Source organism: Aulonocara sp. 'chitande type north' Nkhata Bay, linkage group LG15, assembly GCF_057382095.1.
Source record: "Aulonocara sp. 'chitande type north' Nkhata Bay isolate Kocher_YH1m ecotype deep benthic linkage group LG15, A_spYH_male_GT1.1, whole genome shotgun sequence".
Lineage (NCBI taxonomy): Eukaryota > Metazoa > Chordata > Actinopteri > Cichliformes > Cichlidae > Aulonocara > Aulonocara sp. 'chitande type north' Nkhata Bay.
The window spans coordinates 36,921,879-36,942,899 of NC_141358.1; the positions used below are offsets into that span (position 1 = coordinate 36,921,879).

The 21,021-nt window shown below is 41.7% G+C and overlaps 1 protein-coding gene across 10 annotated transcripts in view; it reads left to right on the forward strand.

The window, feature by feature from the left end:
- ptprsa (protein tyrosine phosphatase receptor type Sa) overlaps positions 1 to 21,021 on the forward strand; it is a 241,846-nt gene that overhangs the window by 191,369 nt on the left and 29,456 nt on the right. For 7 of the 10 annotated variants that reach the window (XM_086263221.1, XM_086263224.1, XM_086263227.1 and 4 more), the window contains 7 exons: positions 523 to 726; positions 925 to 1,088; positions 3,119 to 3,234; positions 9,906 to 9,953; positions 13,587 to 13,684; positions 15,963 to 16,086; positions 18,827 to 19,002. In XM_086263221.1, the coding sequence (XP_086119347.1) occupies positions 523 to 726; positions 925 to 1,088; positions 3,119 to 3,234; positions 9,906 to 9,953; positions 13,587 to 13,684; positions 15,963 to 16,086; positions 18,827 to 19,002 (930 nt within the window). Of the gene's footprint in view, positions 1 to 522; positions 727 to 924; positions 1,089 to 2,789; positions 2,802 to 3,118; positions 3,235 to 9,905; positions 9,954 to 13,586; positions 13,685 to 15,962; positions 16,087 to 18,826; positions 19,003 to 21,021 lie in introns of all 10 variants that reach the window. The other 3 variants (XM_086263226.1, XM_086263231.1, XM_086263230.1) reach the window with 2 other exon arrangements.

Here is a 21,021-nt window from a genome sequence, read left to right on the forward strand (position 1 = left end):
ATCCCTATTGGATTTGGGATTACACACATTCCCTCTGCTTAGGGCCCGCCTCTGTCTGCAGTCTAAACTGAATGAGAGAGGATTGATGTAGGGGAAAGGGTTGCATGGTTGCATGGAGCATTGCCAGAAATGTTGAAGCTTTTAGAATCTTAAGTGTGCAGTTACACCTACAGATTGTTTTCTTTGATCTCAGGAAGAGTTCAAGACCTTCTACAAAACAGCTACTTATTCAAGAGACCTACTGCTTATGTATTTGAAAATTTGTACTACTGCCATATTACAGTTTCTTATTTCCAGTTTATTGAATTGATGTCATTTTTTGTGCTTAAATAATAGCTCTTGTTTTGTTTAAATTTTTATTTAAAAAACATTAACATTATAAACACTTTCTGCACTCAGAAACTCTCATTAGGTCTGACTTGAATGTTCTCTATATTTAGTCTTTGATCTGCCAAAATTTTAAAAATACACTCACGCTCTCACACATAAAGAAGTACAATAAAACCTTTTTACGTCAATCAGCTGTTGAGGGAGGTGAATCCAAAGCGCCGTTCACGCCGTCAGCTGGACCAGAAGAAGCCCTACATCATAGCCTGCTTCCGGCAACTGCCCGCTAGCTTCACAGTAGGATCTGAAAACCGCCACAGTAACTGTGAGAACAAGCCTCTCGAACCTGGCCAGGAGTATGTCTTCTTCCTGCTGGTTGAACTCAATGCCACTAGCGGGGTAAGACAGTTCAGTCGAATTTTTGTCAGAGTGGATTTAATTATGCGGTTTTCTTCAGTTAATAGTGGATCTCTTAATGCTGATTTATCTAAACCTAACACATTTATGCTTCTTGTGGTATTCAATTCAGTTTGTTCAATTTGTATCTTTGGGTTTTATGCACTGTACTAAGTTTTGCGAAAAATTGTTTCTGTTCAGAAAATGTTTGCAGCAAGCCCATATACCGACACGGTGGTGACTCCTGAGCTGGTCGTGGACCCTTTGCCAGTAGACGCTGGAGATGGTCTCATATGGGTGTTGGGCCCCGTCCTGGCTGTTGTCTTCATTATCTGCATCGTCATCGCCATTCTTCTGTATAAAAAGTGAGTGGGCTTGGGAATTTCTGTTTGTGGTGATACTTGTGTGTAAAGATGTCAGAACCTCAAATAGATGTGAAGTTTGGAGTTTGGTTTTTCTTGTCATTTCATGCCAAACCCCTTATTTGTAGTCAAACTGGGGAATTGGGCTATCTTAAATGATTGCATGCTAGGCGGCATGTTGAACGAGGGTCTTATTATGTTTTCATGGCAGCATGATATTCAAAGTCCCAAAAACACAGTTGCATGTAAATATGAAACTTTTTTTTTGTGGAAAAAAAAAGATGGTCGTGGGATGTGAGCTGGTTGGAGAAAGAAGAGAGGAGGAGATTCTTTGAGATGGTGCTCGACTAGTAGAAAGAATTTGTCAGTCAGTAGATGTCAAAAGTGTTTATTCACAGCGAGTATAGGAAGGGTGATAAATTCAAGGGAACAATAAAATAAAGATGTGGTGCCAAAAGTAGACCTTGGTAAAGCATTCATCCAAAATGTGTTGCTTCGTTTGTTGTTGATGTTGGTTAATAGAACGTGGACAGGGCTGTTGTCATCATGAAAGGGACAGGATAGAAATGTTCTATCACAGGACTGGAGTGAGTCTAGTAAGCGTGCCACTGCCCTCCCTCTAAATAGACACAAACCATGAAACCAGTATGATCTCTACCACATAAAAACCATATGCATTATAGAGGAGTGCAGCTATCATGTTACGGTATCATAACTAAAGGTTTTTCCTACATATTGTCAGAGTCTGGATGTGAAATTAGAACTGCGAATTCTAGTGTTCAAGCACTTTTTCCAGTGTTGCCTAAGTTACCCAATAATAATGTTAGTAATGACTAAACTACTAGATTAAAAACTGGGTGATCTTTTTTTTTTTTTTTTTACTGTAGTGGAGATCAAACTTGCCTTTAAAGCCCAACACCTCTGCTCCTCTGAGTCAAGACTAAGTGAACTCTCTGTAGCTTCGAGCTTTGGAAGATGCACATGCAGTCAGTATATCGCCCTTTTTTACTGTTAGCTGCACATATTTGCCTCGGGGGCTGCAAATCCAAACAGAACAATGTTGCAAGAGGTTGCCCTACATACCAGGAAAGATCCCTGAATTATCTAGAAGGGGGTAGGACTGGTGTGAGAAGCATGAGCAGGGCTCGCTACTGTCAGATGATCCGTGACTATCTGACCTTGGTTTACCTCCATCTTGAATGGTTAGAGGGAGAGTAACATCTCTCCTTGAATCTCTCTCTTTTTTCTCTTCTCTTTCACTCCACCTCACTCTCCCATCTCCCCCATCTCTCCATGGTGAATAGTGTTTCCCAGGACTGCCCTTGGCCCTGACATTCCCCTTTCCTATCTGTATCTGCACCCTTCGCACACACACATACACACACACGCATGCACGCACACATCCACAGACACGCAAATGCAGGGCTCTCGAATGTATGCGCTTACTTACACATTTCATTGAATACGCACTCATTCCAACTCATTGACACGTGCACACACTTGCACTCATGCACACACCTTCTTCCAATGCTGATGAGCTTTATCTCGCTTTTTTGCGAGCCCAGCAGCGACCCCTGTGAATTTTAAACTGCTCTCTATTGATTTATCTCTCTTCTTGCCTCCCCGTCTCCCTTTCTCCTTGTGTGTTGTGTTTTCACCATCTTTATATATTTATTTGACTCCTATTGCTTTCTCTGGAAACAGCAAACCCGACAGGTAAGGCTTAGTCTTACTTAGATTTAATGCATTTTTCAAGACAAAATAGCTTGTCTCAGCACAAAATGGCCTTAATTAGTGAGAGTGAAGGAGACTTGTTCATACGCGATACATGTTACCAGCTTCACAGTCCGTGATTTTGCTTCACTCTTAGCTTTTCTGACCGACTGAGCTACCAATCAGTCAGAGTTACTGAGTAGATAGTGAGGATGGGATCTCTTGTGCTGGATCAAGTGTGCATTAAAGTTTTTCTTTTTCTTTTGTCTTTTTTTGTACGTCTTCCCCTCTTCCTTCTTTATGTTTGACTTACTGTCCAGCCACAAAAGAAAAGAGTCGGAGCCACGCACAAAATGTCTGCTGAACAACGCAGACATTACACCCCATCACCCCACAGACCCCGTGGAGGTGAGGCGCATCAACTTCCAAACTCCAGGTAAGGCAAAAGGTGCATTACACTCTGAATGAAGAACAGGAAGCTCATTCATCTCATTCTAAAATTGTAGAGCAACAAAGGATTGGAAGAAGTTTCTTTTTCAAATAAAATTAATGGAGGCTGTAAAGGAGGTTTAATCCAAAAAAGATCTCACGGGCTGCATACATGTGTGAATCTGGAGAAGACCTTTCATATTGTTGCACAATTACAATTCAGAGAGAAAACCTTTCATGAAAGCAGAATATAAATATATGGTTATGCATTAATACACTTTACGTGTGTCGTGACAGCAGATTGTTACACTTACACCCACATGTGCTACTCCAAAATGATTGCATATGTGCTTTTGCGTACACCCTGTCTGAGTCCCCCCATATCATTGTGTTTGACATAATTTGCCATCATAACAGCCTGTAGGCTATAAGCATGTGTTTGCCATATCCCCATTAACCGCTGATGAATAAGAAAGAGTTTGAAATTTTGTGCATTGTCAGGCCTGTCTTTTTTATACCCTGGCTTTCTACGTGGTTTTATCTTTTTTTCAAAAACGTCTCAAAGACTTTAGAGTCAGACCTGTTACATATCGTCAACTTTTCTTTAATGTCAGGTGTGTTTCCAGAACCACTAAAAACTGCTGTAATTAAACCTATACTAAAAAAGGACAATCTTGACAAGACACAAATGAACAACTGCCGGCCAATCTCGAATCTCCCATTTTTAAGTAAGATCATTTGAAAAGCAGTTTCTCAACAGCTCAATTACTTCTTAAAACAGAATAACTGCTATGATGCCTTCCAGTCAGGTTTTAGACTGAACCACAGCACTGAAACCGCTCTGACCAAAGTGTTTAATGACATATGTCTGAACACAGACAGTGGAACAATGTCAGTCTTAGTTTTACTGGATCTCAGTGCAGCATTTGATACAGTTGACCACAACATATTACTCAAACGACTGGAGAACTGGGCAGGTCTTTCAGGAACTGTACTAAACTGGTTCAAAACATACTTAGAAAACAGGAAATACTTTGTATCAATAGGTAACTTCACATCTGAGCAGACAAGTATCACATGTGGAGTTCCCCAAGGTTCCATCTTGGGACCCCCTCTGTTTAACATTTACATGCTCCCACTGGCACAGATTATAAAGAACAACAAAATAAACTATCATAGCTATGCAGATGACACACAAATATATATCACAATGTCACCAGGAGACTGAGGCCCTGTACAGGCTCTTGGTAAATGCATTGAGGAAATCAATGACTGGTTGTGCCACAATTTTCTCCAGCTAAACAAAAACAAAACTGAAGTAATAGTCTTTGGCGCCAAAGAAAAACGATTACAGGTCACCAGAGAACTTCAATCCATACATCTAAAAACCACAAACCAGGCGAGAAATTTGGGTGTAGTGATGGATGCAGACCTAAACTTAGAAAAACACATTAAGACAATAACAAAATCAGCTTACTATCACCTCAAGAATATTTCAAGGATAAAAGATCTGATGTCTCAACAGGACCTGGAAAAACTAGTCCATGCATTCATCTTTAGTAGGCTTGATTAGTGTAACAGCATCTTTACAGGTCTACCTAAAAGATCAGTCAGACAACTACAGCTCATTCAGAACTCTGCTGCTCGAGTCCTCACTAAGACCAAAAAAGTGGACCACATCAGTCCAGCACTGAGGTCTTTACACTGGCTGCCTGTCCGTCAGAGGATAGACTTTAAAGTTCTGATGCTGGTCTATAAAGCTCTGAATGGTTTAGGACCAAAATACATCAGTGACCTCCTGACCCAGTATGAACCTTCCAGATCCCTCAGGTCACCTGGATCCTGTTTTTTATCAATTCCCAGAGTCAGAACCAGACATGGAGAAGCTGCATTCAGCTTTTGTGCTCCATATATCTGGAACAAACTCCCAGAAAGCCTCAGATCAGCTAAAACACTCAGTTTATTTAAATCCAGGTTGAAGACTCACCTGTTCTCAGCTGCATTTGAATAAAGCACCAAATCCGCACTGTTTTACTTTAAGCTTAAATTTCCAAACTTACATTCTAACTACTGATTTTATCTACTGTTCCTTTTTTTTCATTTTAAATCATGCTTTTTATTTGTTTTTGTTTTTTAATGTTTCTGTAAAGCACTTTGAATCACCTTGCTGTTGAATTGTGCTATATAAATTAACTTGCCTTGCCTTATTTCTGATGATCATCTGCGCTAAAGTCTGGTTTCTCCAGCCATAGCTTTCTGACATCTTTCCCCTGGCTTTCATTCAGATTGATTTTCTGTTTGTTTGCCTTTTTTTTTTATCATCAAGCCTCCTGTAATTTGACCACACTGACATCTACGGTTTGTTGACTCTGGTCTTAGCCGCAGTGGAAGTGTTTTTCTTATGCTGTCTTCTTGTTTCAGTTAAGTTTCAGTGTCCAGTTACAAGCTGTGGTGTGCAAAGAAAAAAAAATGCAGTTGGCACATCTGTCGGCCAGTTACCTTCCAAATGTATTGTAGCATAAAAGCTCGCTATGTATCTAAGTAGCCTTTGTACAGATTGGTCCAAACAAACAGCTAATAAGGGAGACAATTCTCCATAAGTAGAATAAACACACCCAACCTAGTTTCTGCTTGTTTCTTTTCTTTTATTTCTTCGTTTATTTTTTTTGCCTGCCGTCTTTCTGTCTTCGAGCCGGGATGTTTTTTTGGAAATCCATCTGTCATCCATGGCCAGTCTCTGCTCCATCAAAAGGCTCAGATTTCAAAATAAAGCATTTCTCTTCAGCCCGGACATGCCGCCTTGAGTTTGTATCTTCGAAGGAAAGAGAGATTTCTTTACATCAGAGGACAGAGAAGCAAGGAGACTCACAGAGACACTTACAGAGAAATGCTACTGTTCCCATCTTTATCTTGCTTGGCATTCAGAGTCCTATCAGAGGTTTCTGTAACCACAATGTTATAGTGGCCGCTCTTACGTTTTGAGATTTTCTCCTGTGCTTACCGCTGTCCTTCAGCCTTCCTTAAATAACAGTCACTCTCATTACAAATGCTTGCCCTCTTTTATACAACAGTCACCAGTATATGTTAAGACTTGTCTTTATACTCGACGAGCATTCTCATTCCACAGCCTCGCCGTTGTTCCGCAGAATTGGACGCTGTCGTTATCTCCGCACCCGGGGAATTTAATTTAAATGGACATTTTAGCCCAATTAAGTGGGCCGGTGAGCATTTGTGAACATCCCCATCAGCTAATAGCGACCATTGTTCAAATGAGCATACTCCCTGTGCAGTTATCCAAGGCCTCTCCAATCCAGCCGAGCATATGCCGTGTCGGCAATGTGTGCTCGCTGACCCCTAGTGCTGAGGAACATAAAATATGTTTTTGATTAGCCTTCCAACAGGCATCATGTTTCAGAGAGAGTGCGCACATCTTGTGTGTTTGTGCACGCCTGTCCATGTATGCTTAAAAGCCTGTAGGTGATATGACAGCCTCACAATGACATCCCATAAGTCCTTGGGGCACAGAGTGACTTGTTTTGTCATTAACTTCCATTGTGCCTAGGGTTTAATTGGCAAATGGGGCCAAAGTAATGAAGCATCACGACTCGGTGGATATCTACTGTCTATCTGCAGCTAAGCCCTCCCTTTCGCCCAGAGTGCTCGCTTTTTTTTCTTCATCATTTTATTCTTTGTCTACTCTTCTTTATATTAAAGTTAAAGCTTTTTTCCTACAATAGTTAATGATTATCACAACGCTCCAACTAGCAATAAAGAAATAATTAAATGTACTTATAATAAACATTTTCATGTGATGAGTTCGATTTCCCGAGGGTCATATGGGGTATGATCAAAATGTTCTGTGACTGCGGCAACATGATTTGAATTTGACCACCATCCCTCAGCGTTATCTGAAGTCCTTTGGCTGTGACACACTGCCTCCAATGCAGCTGCCATGCTTGGAACACTTTCTGAACGCATTCTTCAGTGCATCACACTGTTCTGCTGCTGCAGCCCTGATGTCCTGATGTAGCACTCAATTGTAATTGCACCACATTTCAGGACCTTTGCACTCAATGTCTTCCATTAGACCCATCATGAGTAGAAGTTGAACTCAGCACACAACCCAGTAAATTTTGGAAAAAATAAACAGCAACCCTCCTCCTGGTCGTGATCCTAAACTTGTATTCCCTCTTGGGTCTTGGAAACTGTGGACTCTTCTCTTTTTAAAACTCCTGTTTAGTCATTAGGTTGCTGATGAAAATGATCACAACTTTAACGTGAAGGTGCTAAAAAGTGGCCGAAAAGGCTTGTACCGGGCACCCCGTGCTGATTGGACTTGGCACCTCTTGCATCGACATGACCGTGCCATGCTCTTGATGTCAGCAGCGATGGAACTTTTCCATTTAATGAAAAATCAAAAACAATCTTGCAGCAAACGCAGCCCCAGACCATCACACTACCACTACCATGTTTCAATGTAGGTGTTGTGTTCTTTTTATGAAACGCTGTGCTAGCTTTACACCAGACATTACGCGACTCAGACTTCCCAAAAAGTTCACGTTTTGTCTCGTTAGTCCGCAGAATATTTTCCCAAAAGTCTTCATCAAGATTTTTTTTTGACAAATGCGAGACAGGCCTGTGTTCTTTTTGTTCATTATGGATGCTACTTTTGCCCAGTCTCTTTTATAATGTTGAATAATGAACACTGTCCTTAATTTGGGCAAGTGAGGTGCAAATTAGATGTTGAGTTCTTTTGTGACTTCCTGGATGAGTCGTCACTGTGCTCTTAGAGTAATTTTGGTGAGCCAGTCGCTTCTGGGACACTTCATTCTGTTTTCTCCATTTGTGGATAATGGCTCTCATTGTGGTTCACTGGAGTCACGAAGCCTTAGAAATAGCTTCGTAACCCTTTCCAGACTGATAGATGCCAATGGCTTTGTTTCTCAGTTGTTTCTTTAAACCCTGGCACGATGTGTTGCTTTTTCAGATCTTTTAGCCTACCTCACTTTGTCAGACAAATTCTTTTTAAGGGATTTATTGATTCAGCATGTCTAGCAGTAATCAAGTCTTGTTGTGGCTGTTAAAACTGAAATCAGCTTTCCAAAAACTGTTGTTATTCACAGTAAATTTATGATCTATCAAGGTTTTTGTGGGGGTGCAATTCCTTTCTTACATATTTGTCTAATATTGAAAGTCATTTGGTTATCTAGAACGTGCGAGTGTGACAAATATGTAACAAAAGAAAACCTCTGCATACAGCATATAAAATAATACATATGTTCTTCACTATATTTATCTACAAAAGAAGCATCACTCTCACGTCACAACAACTTGAACGGCCAAGTCCTCCCGTTCACAGTTCTGTGGAAACACACACATAACACACACTTCCGTATGAACATAATCAGACATGCCTGTACTTTCTTCATGCTGTGATGAATGACGTTTAGAGACAGCGGTTCAGAGCACCACCCACTAGGTTTAATTAGTCATTGTCACAAATCAATTAGGGAGAGGGGGATGTTCAATGTCTTCATCTCACTGCGCTCCTTTTGCATCACTGCAGTGACGTCTTGTCTCCTATAGACGTCAATGTAAAGCCATGAATGCTTGTTTTTGCAGCTATATTTTGGAGACTCAAGCGTAACTGTTTGTTTTTGTTTTCGTTAATAAAATCCCGCTTTAGCCTGTAAGTCTTCTAATCTTGTTTCCGTTCCATTAATTTCTCACTTCTTACACGTGAAGCTGAACATAATATCTCGATTCAGTTGGATAAAACTTGCCATCTTTGTATTACGCGATCGACCCTGTCACTCTGATGACAGCTTTCAGCCTGTGCAAAATCTATTTTTCTTTGCTTGATGGGCAGGTTGGACACATCCCATCACATGCCATCTCTTGGCCACATGTCCTGTTAATACTGTCACAGATGGCTCCTTTCTGCTTGAACGGTCGGGGACACCTGTGTCTACACGGACGTAATATCGGCCGGCTGGAGCCCCGGAGGATTTCTACTCTGGAGCAGATAAGATTTTGAACCGTCACCACCCTCCTCGGAGCTCTGACTCCCATCAGCTCCGGGTCCACAGCTGTCAGCCAAGAATGCGGACACTTTTCCACACCTTTCACTCCTGGTGCTTTGGCATGAAGCCACAAACAAAGGAACCTTTCAGAGTTAGTTTTCACCAGCAAACCATAAGCTGTTTTTCCCTTCTCTGTCTTCCTCACAGTCCTCCGGATGGGGCCTTTCCAACTGCTGTTTATAAAGGCTTAAATATAGCAAATCAATTTTCTTATCGCTGATCTCTATAGCCGCTGATATGGGGGTTGGCAGACGAAATTTTTCCACGGGCCCACAGAGGCTGACACCCTCAGCCAACCAGTCGGCCCCCAAGTGGGAATCTGGCACTGACTGCTAATTGGTGGTGGACGGGAAGTTGTGTTAAGATTTGGAAATGTTTGCCCTACTTTATCACGTCTGTGTGTCAGTTTGGCCTGAAAACTGAAATAACATAATTTAGGCCACCCTGTGGGATGAACTGAGGTAATATTACCCTTGTGTTTTACTTCATGCCCTTGTGTTATGTTGCACATTTCATATTTTCTGTTAACATGGCATTTTGTGTTGCATTACAGCCTTTTTGAAACCATTTCCTTTATGTCTGCTGTCCTTCACAGATTCTGGTCTAAGCAGTCCTCAGAGTGAAGCAGATTTTGACTATGAAAGTTAGTCACTATGCTCTCAGAGTTTGCGTACCAGCTTTCTTTATATACGTATGGTTTTTGTGTGTGTGTGTGTGTTTTATTTTGTTTTAGGTATTTGAGCACCGCTTGCCTCAATTTCCAAATACATCATTTGCATTTGTTTGTTTTTTCACATGATGCAGCAAAATTTGAGCACTAATTAATTTTATGTTTGTTTCTATTGGTCCACTAGGGTGTGTTTTTTCTTTTTCTTTTTTTTTCCCTTTAATTGGATCACAATATTCACTCGGGCTGTTGGCTGTGCATTAATCTACCATGCATAAATAACCTGTGCGATCACTTCCGCTCATGTATAGCTGGTTAATAAGTGGAGGTTTTTTTCCCAAATACAACTTGTGTTATTCCTTTTTCTCTTCCTCCCAATCCTTACCTCCAAGCTGTTGTTCTCCCGTCTCCCTCCTCCTTCACCACCACTGCTCCATTTCCATTCTGAACCAACGGGGTCTTTTTCTGTGCTCAGAGATAACAAGCAGAATTAATTAAAGCAGTGGCAAACAATGGCTCGACATTTGATCACCCCCTCTCCTGCTCACCACAAAAGAATCACCCGAAAGAAAAAAAAGGAGTTTCTGGTTTTTACTCTTCCCCCAGTTTTCCCTCTTTATTTTCTTTGCTTATCCACAGGCAGACGTCGACTCTTTAAAATGGAAATACGCGACATCATAAATAGGCTTTTGGAAAGACCGGCTTGGCTTTTCGAAAAGAATGATTATATTTCTCAGGCATATCGACTGCAGATCAGGAGACTGGAAGTGTGTAATTAGATGTTTTTTTTGTGACGTGTGTTTACTAATCACTATGTTGATTACAGCGGGAGAAAAATAGGATAGTAGATAGATAGGGGGGGGAAAAAGCTTTGGGATTGAGCGTTGTGGGAGAGAGGGGGCTGACTGCTTCAGAGTTAGGTTAAGAAAGAACAGCAATTCGCCCTTGATTGACTTTGCTTGGGTAAGCTTAACAGTCAAGTTTAGCTTAGAAGCTAAATATTTTCTGGGAAATAACATTGCAGCGCGCCTTCAGGTGTGGTAGATTCATTTGTTTGGAGCATAAAGCACGTAGTTTATATTAAATTTAATAGCAAAATGAGGCACCAAAAAGCAAACAGTACTAATTATGCTGATCAAACAAATTGAATTGCATATTTACATCAGGCTCTTATATAAGCCTTCTGCAAATAAGTGCTTCTTACCTCCTCCAGTTGAGGTAAACAAATGCCCTGGTCACTTTTTTTTTTTTTAAGAAAAACTGTAAAAGGATAACACACACACACACAAATTGGGATACGTGCACATGAAAAGAAAACTACACACACCACGCGTGCACAAACCCCAACACAAACAGTCTTTGATCTCCCCTCAAACAACCTCTTGCTCTTGTTTTCCCAAAGAGAAGTAAGGGCCCCTCGTTTGAACACATTTACTTATTTCACTCATAGCGTCTGATAGGGTTTTCCTTTGAAAGCGAGGCTAGTAAACTGACAACCAAATTTCATTTTTCATCTTCTTTTTCCTTTTTTTTCTCCTTCCTTGATATCCATCGTAATGAATTCTTACAGCAGAAGCCGCTAATAACCTCGGCTCATTCCAAAGCGCCGCCGCAGAGCTTTGTTATCTCACTGAGAAAACTCAAGTATGAATAAACAAACAGTTCTGCTATTACCCGACAAGGTTTCCTTAAGGTTTGCAATTAACATGCTTAATTGAAACACAAACTCAACATGGGCTTTAAGAATAGGGGGAAACTATTAAGTTTGTCATTTAAGTGGTTTGCATTTTTTGTAAAGTAGACTGTTAATACGGCATGTCCGTGTCTGTGCCCAGAAGATGCCACGGCGTCCATTTGTCTCATGTGTACATTGTAATCTTTATGTACTTGAGACTGCCACATTGTTATATCAGTGTAAAATAAATTACCATCACTAATGAATACTGTCAGCACAGAGAGTTGGGTCCCCCCCCCCTAAGCGCAACAAAACACGGGTGACCCCCCGTAACATTGGAGGGGGGTATTAAGCATCGTATAAAAGGGAAAGTTAAGGATGGTTAATGTGATTATGCCGATTTGCATGCCCAATTAACCCTGAATTTTTCTGAGGTGGTGTCAACATTTTGTTGACTTTTGACCTCAATGCTCTGCAGGAAAAGAGGCCTTGTGTTTAAAAATATGGAAGTGCTAAGTATTGCCAGTCGGCGTGCAGGGACAGAGCCACAATCTACAGTTGCGCCATATTCCATTACATGGCCTCACCATTATGCTTCTAAATGGATTAGCGACTGGAGTGCACAGCAGTGCTGATAATATTATAGTAGCTGCAACACAATATTCAGTGAATATTGAAGCAAGGAGGAAAAAAAAAACACAATTTTCCCCACCCATTTAAAAAAGCTTGTACTTTTAGTGAATGCCTTGGGATAAAAAGCAGTAGGATTTTTGGGGAGGGGTGGAAGTGTATGTTGGACTGCCTGTTTTTGGTATTGGAAGGTACCGTTGGGGTATTCGTCATTGAGATAGTGTTCGGCTAATGCCGAGCAAAGCGGCAGATGAAGGAAAAGGCTATCTTTGCACTAGCAGGCTGAAATGGAGCAGCTCGCTGTGTCACTCAGCATCATTCACACTCCTAAACCTTCTGATCCCTCTCACACCTCCCTTCCTATAAGCCCCCCCAGGTCAGGGCTCGATTCTAGAATACGATTTTTATAGAGGCAGCAGTGAAAAGTGGTCGCCGTGCTAACAACGCTGCACAAACAGAGCACTGCAGATTAAGGCTGCGCTAACACCGTGTTTTCCATGTACAGCTAGTGAAAAACAACTAAGTCAACTTAAATTTGAAATGTCCTACTTGATCGAGACCATTCAACGACTCAACAGTATTCCCATTGAGTTGTGAGGTTTTTATTCAAATCATCTCTTGTTGATCGCAGTCGAGCTGAAAGCAAATGTTACTTTTGATTGTCTCTAATGAGGAGTTCAAGGCAATTTTGTCAACATGAGCATTCTGTTGATTGAAAGACCAAAATGGGGGTCTTTGTGATGATTTGTGGGGCTCCTTCGTCTGATCTCTCCATCAAAACCTTTTGTTGTTCCTCTTATGTCACGTTAAACTAATTTCCCAAGCTATCACAATTATTGATGCCTCTGAATGTTTGAGCTATAACTGGCTACGCTCTGCAACTTTTTGTTCCTATTGGTCCACCTGTCCGTCAGCATCGTGATTGCAGTGGGAGTAATTACAATTTGGTCTGCGGGTGTATAACACAACCCTTTCTGGCAAATAATCAATCAGCCCCGCAAGATAAACTTGGCTATTTTTGAGCTCTGGCCTGGTCCAATCAAGTGCGTATAACATCACCAGTCAGCACATTTTTCTTTGCTTTTTTTTTTTACTGTGTGTAACATTCACGATGTCCTGCTCAAGCTTCCTCATCACTAAAACCCATTGTCCCTCGTTATTTAAGCAAAGATCAAAAAACAAGTTACCTGTACTTTAAATGGCATGTGTGAATGTTTAGAACCAGTGTCCCGTGTGCTGTACTGATACACTTTCTTTCCTTTCTTCCCTTGTGTGGAATGTCTCTCTATGTTTTTGGCGAGCAGGTATGATGAATCATCCTCCTATCCCTATCTCAGAGCTGGCTGAACACACAGAACTTCTCAAGGCCAACGACAACCTCAAACTCTCCCAGGAATATGAGGTGGGTGGGCCAACGATTCAAACGTGAAAGTTGCCTTACAGTGTTGATTTCTGTCCAATTGTGTTTTCATTGGGGGGGAAAAAGGACAGTCTCATCTGGTATGCTCTAGTGTCGCGTGCTTCTTCTTTTGAATTCTTTCTTTTCTGCTTGTTTTGCGTATGTGCGTGTTGTAGCTGGTGTTACTTGAGCAATTACAGTGTTTACAACAAGTATCTCATACATTAGCAGCCTCCACATGGCAAAGAAAGACCTCTGCTAATGTGATTTTGGGAAAAGCGCACACTGGCACTCAGGCTTTAACATGGTATGTGTGGGAGTGTGTGTATGTTTGTGTGCAGAGGGGATAACTGAGCTGTCTGAGCTCTGAGACCGCAGCGGTTATAAATGACACCAGAGTTGATTAGAAATCAGGAGCGCTGAATCAGCTCTCGTTTGCATACAAGCAATATCCCCTCCCCACCATCCCTAAATCACTGTGCCTGTCGTCTCGCTGCACACCAGGCTAAGGTGGGAAGCGGGTACACCAGCACAGATTGCCGTCATCATGCCCGCTGGTGGATGTTGGCGGATAACGACTTTTAATAGCAATCCTGTATTTCTTGGGTATCTATTATTCATAAATCCACATCCGGGCTATATACCAAATGGACAAGCTTGTTCCGTTCTGCGGGGGAAGAGAGACGAGAAACGTGACGCCAAAGTTGACGCTTTGATGCAACTTCAACTTCTAATTACTTGGTTTTGAGAGAGCCTTAAACCACCAGCTCATCTCTGTCTTCTCTCCCTCGGTCCGCCTGCCCCTTTCGCACAACCACCCCCCAGGAAAAATAAATGACCAAATTAAATAGAGAAGTGTAATTTTAATTTTGTTATTTTCTTGATGAATGGCTGCTCGTGCCGGCGCCCCGGCTTGCCAAGCACAGCTCTACAGGGCTTTGACTGATTGGTTTTTAGCCAGGCGGGATGTGCGAGCGGAGGAAAAAATGGAGGGGAAGAGGGCAGAGAGGAGAGAAGGGAGAGAGAGATGAGGTGGAGAAGTTTTGGTTAATGATGAGGATTCAGTGAGGGGAGAGAAAGCGGGAGAGTGGAGATGAAGAGAAGATAATCTCAAGTACAAACGGAAGCGAGGAAGGCAAAGCCGCAGAGTTTATCTGTCTGCTGTCAGGCGCTCAGGAGGCGTCGTCCTGCCAAGCCTGTCACGTGGACACGAGCTGTCATTCATCTTCAGCCATCATCACGGTAAAAAGGAGGAGAAACGGGGAGAAATTCTAGTTTTACAAGAGAAAATATTTTGCCGATTTTTTTTTAATTTACAAATTTCTTAAATATCATTTGTGGAAAAAAATATTGAAATGTGAAATACACGGATGTTGTTTGAAGGTTTTTGCACTGAGGGAGAGTTGGGAGTTTTTTTTAAGAGAGAAATGACCCCAATCTTTTTATGCAGACATGAATACTCACACTTAGTCGGTCATAAGATGATCTGAAAGGAAAAATATAGGGAGTGGGAGAGGTGGAGGACTCTTTAATAGTAAACTTCAGAGAGAACACAGTAGATAAAAAGTGGAAGAGTTTGAAGATGGAGCCGTGCTGATAAGGAAAACGGGGATGTCGAAAAAGGCTAGAGAAGGGGGGAAAAAAGCCAGATGAGGCTAAAACAGAGGGAATCTCTCATTGCTGTAATGATTGCGTGCTGATTGCATGTTAAATTAGGTTTCCAATTGGACTCAGTTTCAGCTTCAGTCTCTCTTTCTCTCGCTCTCTCCAGCCCCAACTGCAAATATCATTCAAGCCTCCATCCCCATGCCAACACGGCACCAGACGCCTATGAGCAAACATCGGCTCATAATGGAATACTTAATTATCCTGGCGAGGGAGCGGAATAGTTATCTAGAATTCTCGTATTTTTAAAGAGACGGCTGAATTTGTCTTTCACCCAAGTGTCGAGGCTCATTCCACGAGTCTCCTGTCAAAGGGGGAAGAGCCGTCGCCTTTATCAATATTGTTATTTGTCATTATGCACCCCCGCGCATTAATGATCTTGATAAAGTACCGCGTGCGGCTGCTGTATCAGAACCAGTCGGCGTGCAGATTGTAATGATACCGTGTTCTTCTTTCTCTCAGGGAAATCAACCTTTCTATCTCTCCCTCCCCCATCTTCCGCTCTTCTTTCTGTGATAGCACGGAGGTTGTATTGTTATTACTCAGCTTCTCTCGTGGCTCCTTTTGATTGCTTCCTTACATGTGCATGTTCTGCCTGTCTCTGCACCCCCGTCAGTCTATTGATCCAGGCCAGCAGTTCACCTGGGAGCACTCCAACCTGGAGGTGAACAAGCCCAAGAATCGTTACGCCAACGTCATCGCCTACGACCACTCACGTGTCATCCTGGCTCCCATAGAGGGTAAGTTTCAGCCTCATGCTCCGCACATCTTCGCCACCTCTGACATGAGCTCGTATCGCTGCTGTTTGATAAGTGCTCACACAGATTCAGCGTAAGTTATCAGTAAAAAAGCAGAATATGTTAAATAATCAGCCGAGTGGAAAGGTGTTTCTTATTGCAGTGTGGATTTAAATGGGATAGATTAGCAATTTAATCCGTCGGGACAAAACTTGACTAGATTATGGAACGGGATTAGGGCCACTGAAAAATATAGAGGGAGATATTTTTTGGGTCAGGACTTTTTTCTCGCTTTCAACTCATACGTTTGTAAACATAATTGTTTATCCACCAGTATGCACAGGTGCTTTAATGCTGAAATACAAATACAGTTAATATTTTTCAATGGATTTGCCAAACTCCAGTTGTTTACTGAACAGCAGATTTGGTTTTAATGATTGAAACACATCACATCCTTAGGGGTTAATAAAATATTCTGATTCTGAATTTTAAAGAAGTCCACTGTGCCGGCTCAAGTTTGGGTATAAAAAATGTTGAATTCAGTCATTTTTATCTTTAAACCTGTTCTTTTTTTTTTCTACAGATTTCTAAGTATTGTGAAATACTTATCTAATAAACGTGTGAAGCACCATATATGCTTACTGTATAACTTCTATGTAGAAAAGGAAGAAAAGTGAAATGTGCTGATTTTTAAACTCTGGACATTTTTCCAGCTCAGCTTGCTACTGACCAGCTAAGCAGTTTACAGAGGCAAATTGGGGGGTGAGGCAAGGACTCTTTATAGCTCATCTTTAGGCCAAGCGCTTAGATCTCACACTCAAACCGAGTCGGAAGTTAAACCAGTGTTTTCAGTGTCCCATTTGTCTCATCACATCTACGCCCCTGTCTTGACTTCCCTCTAGCTGCCTATAGACACGGTGGTGAGAATCTCAGAGCCAGAAACATTCTTCCTCTGACTCCTAAATCTCAAGGGACATTGTCAGAGGTAGTCACCCTTCACTGCTGACATTGTTCTGGCTTTGCATCACCAGAAGAGCTGCCGACTCCTTCACAGTAATGCCAAACTCTCTGCTCCAGAGTCCTCTCCTTTTGTGTGAAATAACTGCTCGGGCTAGATTTCGGTATCTTGCAGTAGTCAGTCCAATTTTAGGGTGCAGCAACATGCATAACAAAATTATCCCAGGGAAATAAAATGCCTCGTCCATAAATACATAAATTAATCAAGTCTGAAATTTCTATTTTACACTGCAGTGATTTTGCTATTAGTCGCAGCAGTAGAACAATTCATGCACGCCACCATTCTCTGTTCACTTAGCTATGACTAAAGCCAAGGCAGCCCAGTCAAATTGTGCAACGTGGTATCCGTTTTAATGACATTTGACTTTCTTTTCTCTTCTTTACTTCGATTCTTTGTTCTTTCTTTTCGTCTTTTCACCCTCCCTGCTCTTTCTGCCTCTCGCTCGGTCTCTCCCTTCCTCTGTATATTACATCCTTCCTCTCCGCCCAGGCCGTAGCCCTCACCGAGTCGCCTCTTTTAAACGAGTCCGGTCGAGTTTTTCATTGTTTGTTGCTTGAGCGAAGAGATGTCAGATGTCAAAGAGACATGAGTCTCCGACACACAGATGCTGTCACGCCGAAGCCTCTTCTCAAATGGAGAGATTGTAGAAGTTGGTAAATGAAGATGGGTGATGCTCTGCCTTATCACTGCCAGACGCTCGATGTAAGACACTCCAATCACAAGATAATCCTGTTAACATTTAAAGCATTTTGTCCTTTAGTGACTCCTTTTTAAACTCAAGGGCACCTTGACTTGTGAGCACATTTACACAATCCTGTGCATTAAAAACATTTCAGATCTTTCTCCACAGCAAAAGACCTCCTTCTAGCTAGATTTAGTAGGACCGGTGTATATCACAGCATGGTAGCAGGCTCAGGGGGACTGAAGCTAAATCTACCTCGTAGCTATGTTGGCTGAAAAGCTGTTTTACTTTCCACTATCTTCCATCATCTTTTTAGTCTGTTGTGGTGGTAAACACGATATCTACGGGAACCTGGAAAGAGCCACAAACGTAGAAAAGAAAAATGATAGAATATTGTGACAGATGTGTTGAATTAATTTAAAAGCGCACAAAAATCTGGTTTGTGATCATTACAGATGGGAGAACTGCAAAAGGCATAATTAGCTGTTAATAAAAACATAGTAAATTGCTAATAGATGCACAATACTGCATGAATTAAGCTTCGTAATGCAAAAAAATAAAAGAGAACCTCAGTGTAGAAAGCTGCTTACACTTCAGTGGTGTAATAAGTAAATTATTAAAACTCAATAAATATGTATTAGTAACATAATAAATTACAAGTGAGTAAAGGCTTTTATTATCATCAGGTGATAATACCCCTTTCCTGACAAGTTTCTTAGAAGCTGACGTGGTCGACAGCATATTGAAAGACATTGCCACTGTAGTTTGGACAGTTTGGGAAATGTTACGGGAATTCAGCCAAATTCTCCTGACTTGTCTTATTCTGGTCTTCACATTTACACGTACTCCTTCCTTGGCTGGGAACTGTGTCAGTGCGTGTGACAACTGGGATTTACTGAGGCAGATGGCGTGATAATAATTGTGTTAATGAAAAAGTCTGATAAATGAGGTTTGGAAAAAGAATAATAAAGGAAAAGCCATCAAAGGTACACGTTCCATCTTTTAATCTCTGTTTTTTTTTTCCTCTATCTGCCTACGTGTAGGTATAACAGGCAGCGATTACATCAACGCTAACTACATTGATGGCTACAGGAAGCAGAATGCTTACATTGCCACCCAAGGACCTTTACCAGAGACATTTGGAGACTTCTGGAGGATGGTGTGGGAACAGAGAGCAGCCACTATTGTCATGATGACCCGGCTGGAAGAGAAGTCGCGGGTAGGTCCACTCGGCATATCTGGGCTGCTTTTCTGTACGCTTCTTTTTAAACCCCCAACCTTACAAATCGCTTGAAAATGATGTTTTCTTTTAAATAAGCCTTGGAATCAAATCAGTGCATTACACAACCAAGTACAACAACCAGCTGCTGAAAATGGCACAGCTTTACATTGATTTCCCAGTTGCATAACTGAACTCCATTGGTAGGCAATCAGACTTCATTTTCTTGGGATAGATTGCTTTCAGAGAACTGTAGATATTTGAATGGGGTGGTTAAAGCAACTGGGGAGGCTGATAAAGCAGAGCTAAATCAAAGACACTCTACCTGCGCACATCTGATAAGTAAGGCTGCGTATCCACTGGGAGTACCTTCACAGGCTTAGCTCTGTTTTCTCTCCTTATTTGCAGCAGAAACCACAAGCTGTTGCATGTCCCAGAGAGCATAGCGAGTTGTTGAACTTAGACTGCTTAGTGCAGGAAGCTCAAATGAAATTTTAAGAACGGGAGTGCTAGAGTGCTGTAGAGTATTTGCAGTACCTGCGACCAGTCTCTCCTACAGCCATCTGTTGATTGTAGAATATAGAGAGAAAACGATCCAGAGAGAACAGTGGCTTAGATTCAGGAAGCTCAGCATCCTGTTTTTGTAATGTGTGAAGGAACTGGGTCCTAGCTTAGAAATGACAAATAAGACTACATTAAAGAAAACCTTAAATATTTGGCGGTGGGGGAATAGCGTTCAACGCAGTTTATGATAATCACTGCTGCAAATGAGACTGCACCTGTCATTTATTTGGTACACATTATGGGATATCAGCAGTTGAGACACTGCATCTCTAAGAATAAGAGAGGAGACTAACATTTAAGTACGTGAAGTTGCATAAACTTGCCCAGGCAATATATTTTGCTGATAAAATGTAACTTTATCCCATTAGCTCTAAAACACCATTATGTTTCATTGCACTTAAAATGGGAGTGGGGTGAGTGTGGTGTTTGGTAGTGGGTTTTTTTTCATGTTTGGAATAGTAATGTAACATCTGCTCTTTGCATTGTTACATTGTTGCTGATCACGCCCATCCCTTTGTGATCATGGTGCTTTCAGCAGGATAACGCGCATAATAATGTCATAAAGCTCAAATCATCTCAACGTGACAGTTCACTGTTCTCAAATGCTCTCCACAGTCACCACTTCACAAATCAATAGATCACCTTTGGGATGCATGAAAGATTCACATGGTGGCTGTGCAGCCATGATGATCTGCATGATGCTGTTATGTCAGTGTGGCCCGCAATCTCTGAGGAATGTTTCCAGCACCTTGTTGAATCCATGCCCTAAGAAATTGGGCCAGTTATACAGGCAGCAGGGTGCCCAACACCATACTAGCATGATGTTCCTATTAAAGTGACCAGTGGGTGCATGTATAATAATCCACTAATGTAATAATAATTCACTTGGAAGTTTAGCTAGAAATCATCCTGCTGCATGATGAATACTTTTAATAAATTTTTTTACATTTTGTTCTCATGCTTCTGTGATTCTTACCATTTTCAGTGCAGGACCTTTTCCTGTAAAGGATTTTTTTTTCTCACAGTGGATTGATACTTTTACTTAAGTGAGTCCGCCGTGATAATATTTAGTCCTCTCGAGGAGTCGACTTGTCTAAATGTCAAAAAGCCAACCATGATGTTTCGTGCTGTCGAGTCAAACCTGTGTCAACATCAGGCTCACTCACCCCAGGTGTCTCCACTCATTTTCCCTTTCTCCGTCCTCTTTTGAATTGTTTACCTACCTTCCATCCTGACATGCGCATTCCACTCCTGTCAAACGTGATCAGGGTTAGCGGGTGCTGGAGCTCGAGTGTCAGCTCGACCAGGAAATGGGAGAGAAAACTGGAGAGCAGCGTCTCCCTCACAAGCTGTCACATCTGATCTGATGTCCGCTGGCACATCACACCCCATATTGAATGAATCTTTATTAGGTGGACTGACGTGGTTTGTGTGCTTGTGTGTAGTGCCACAGGA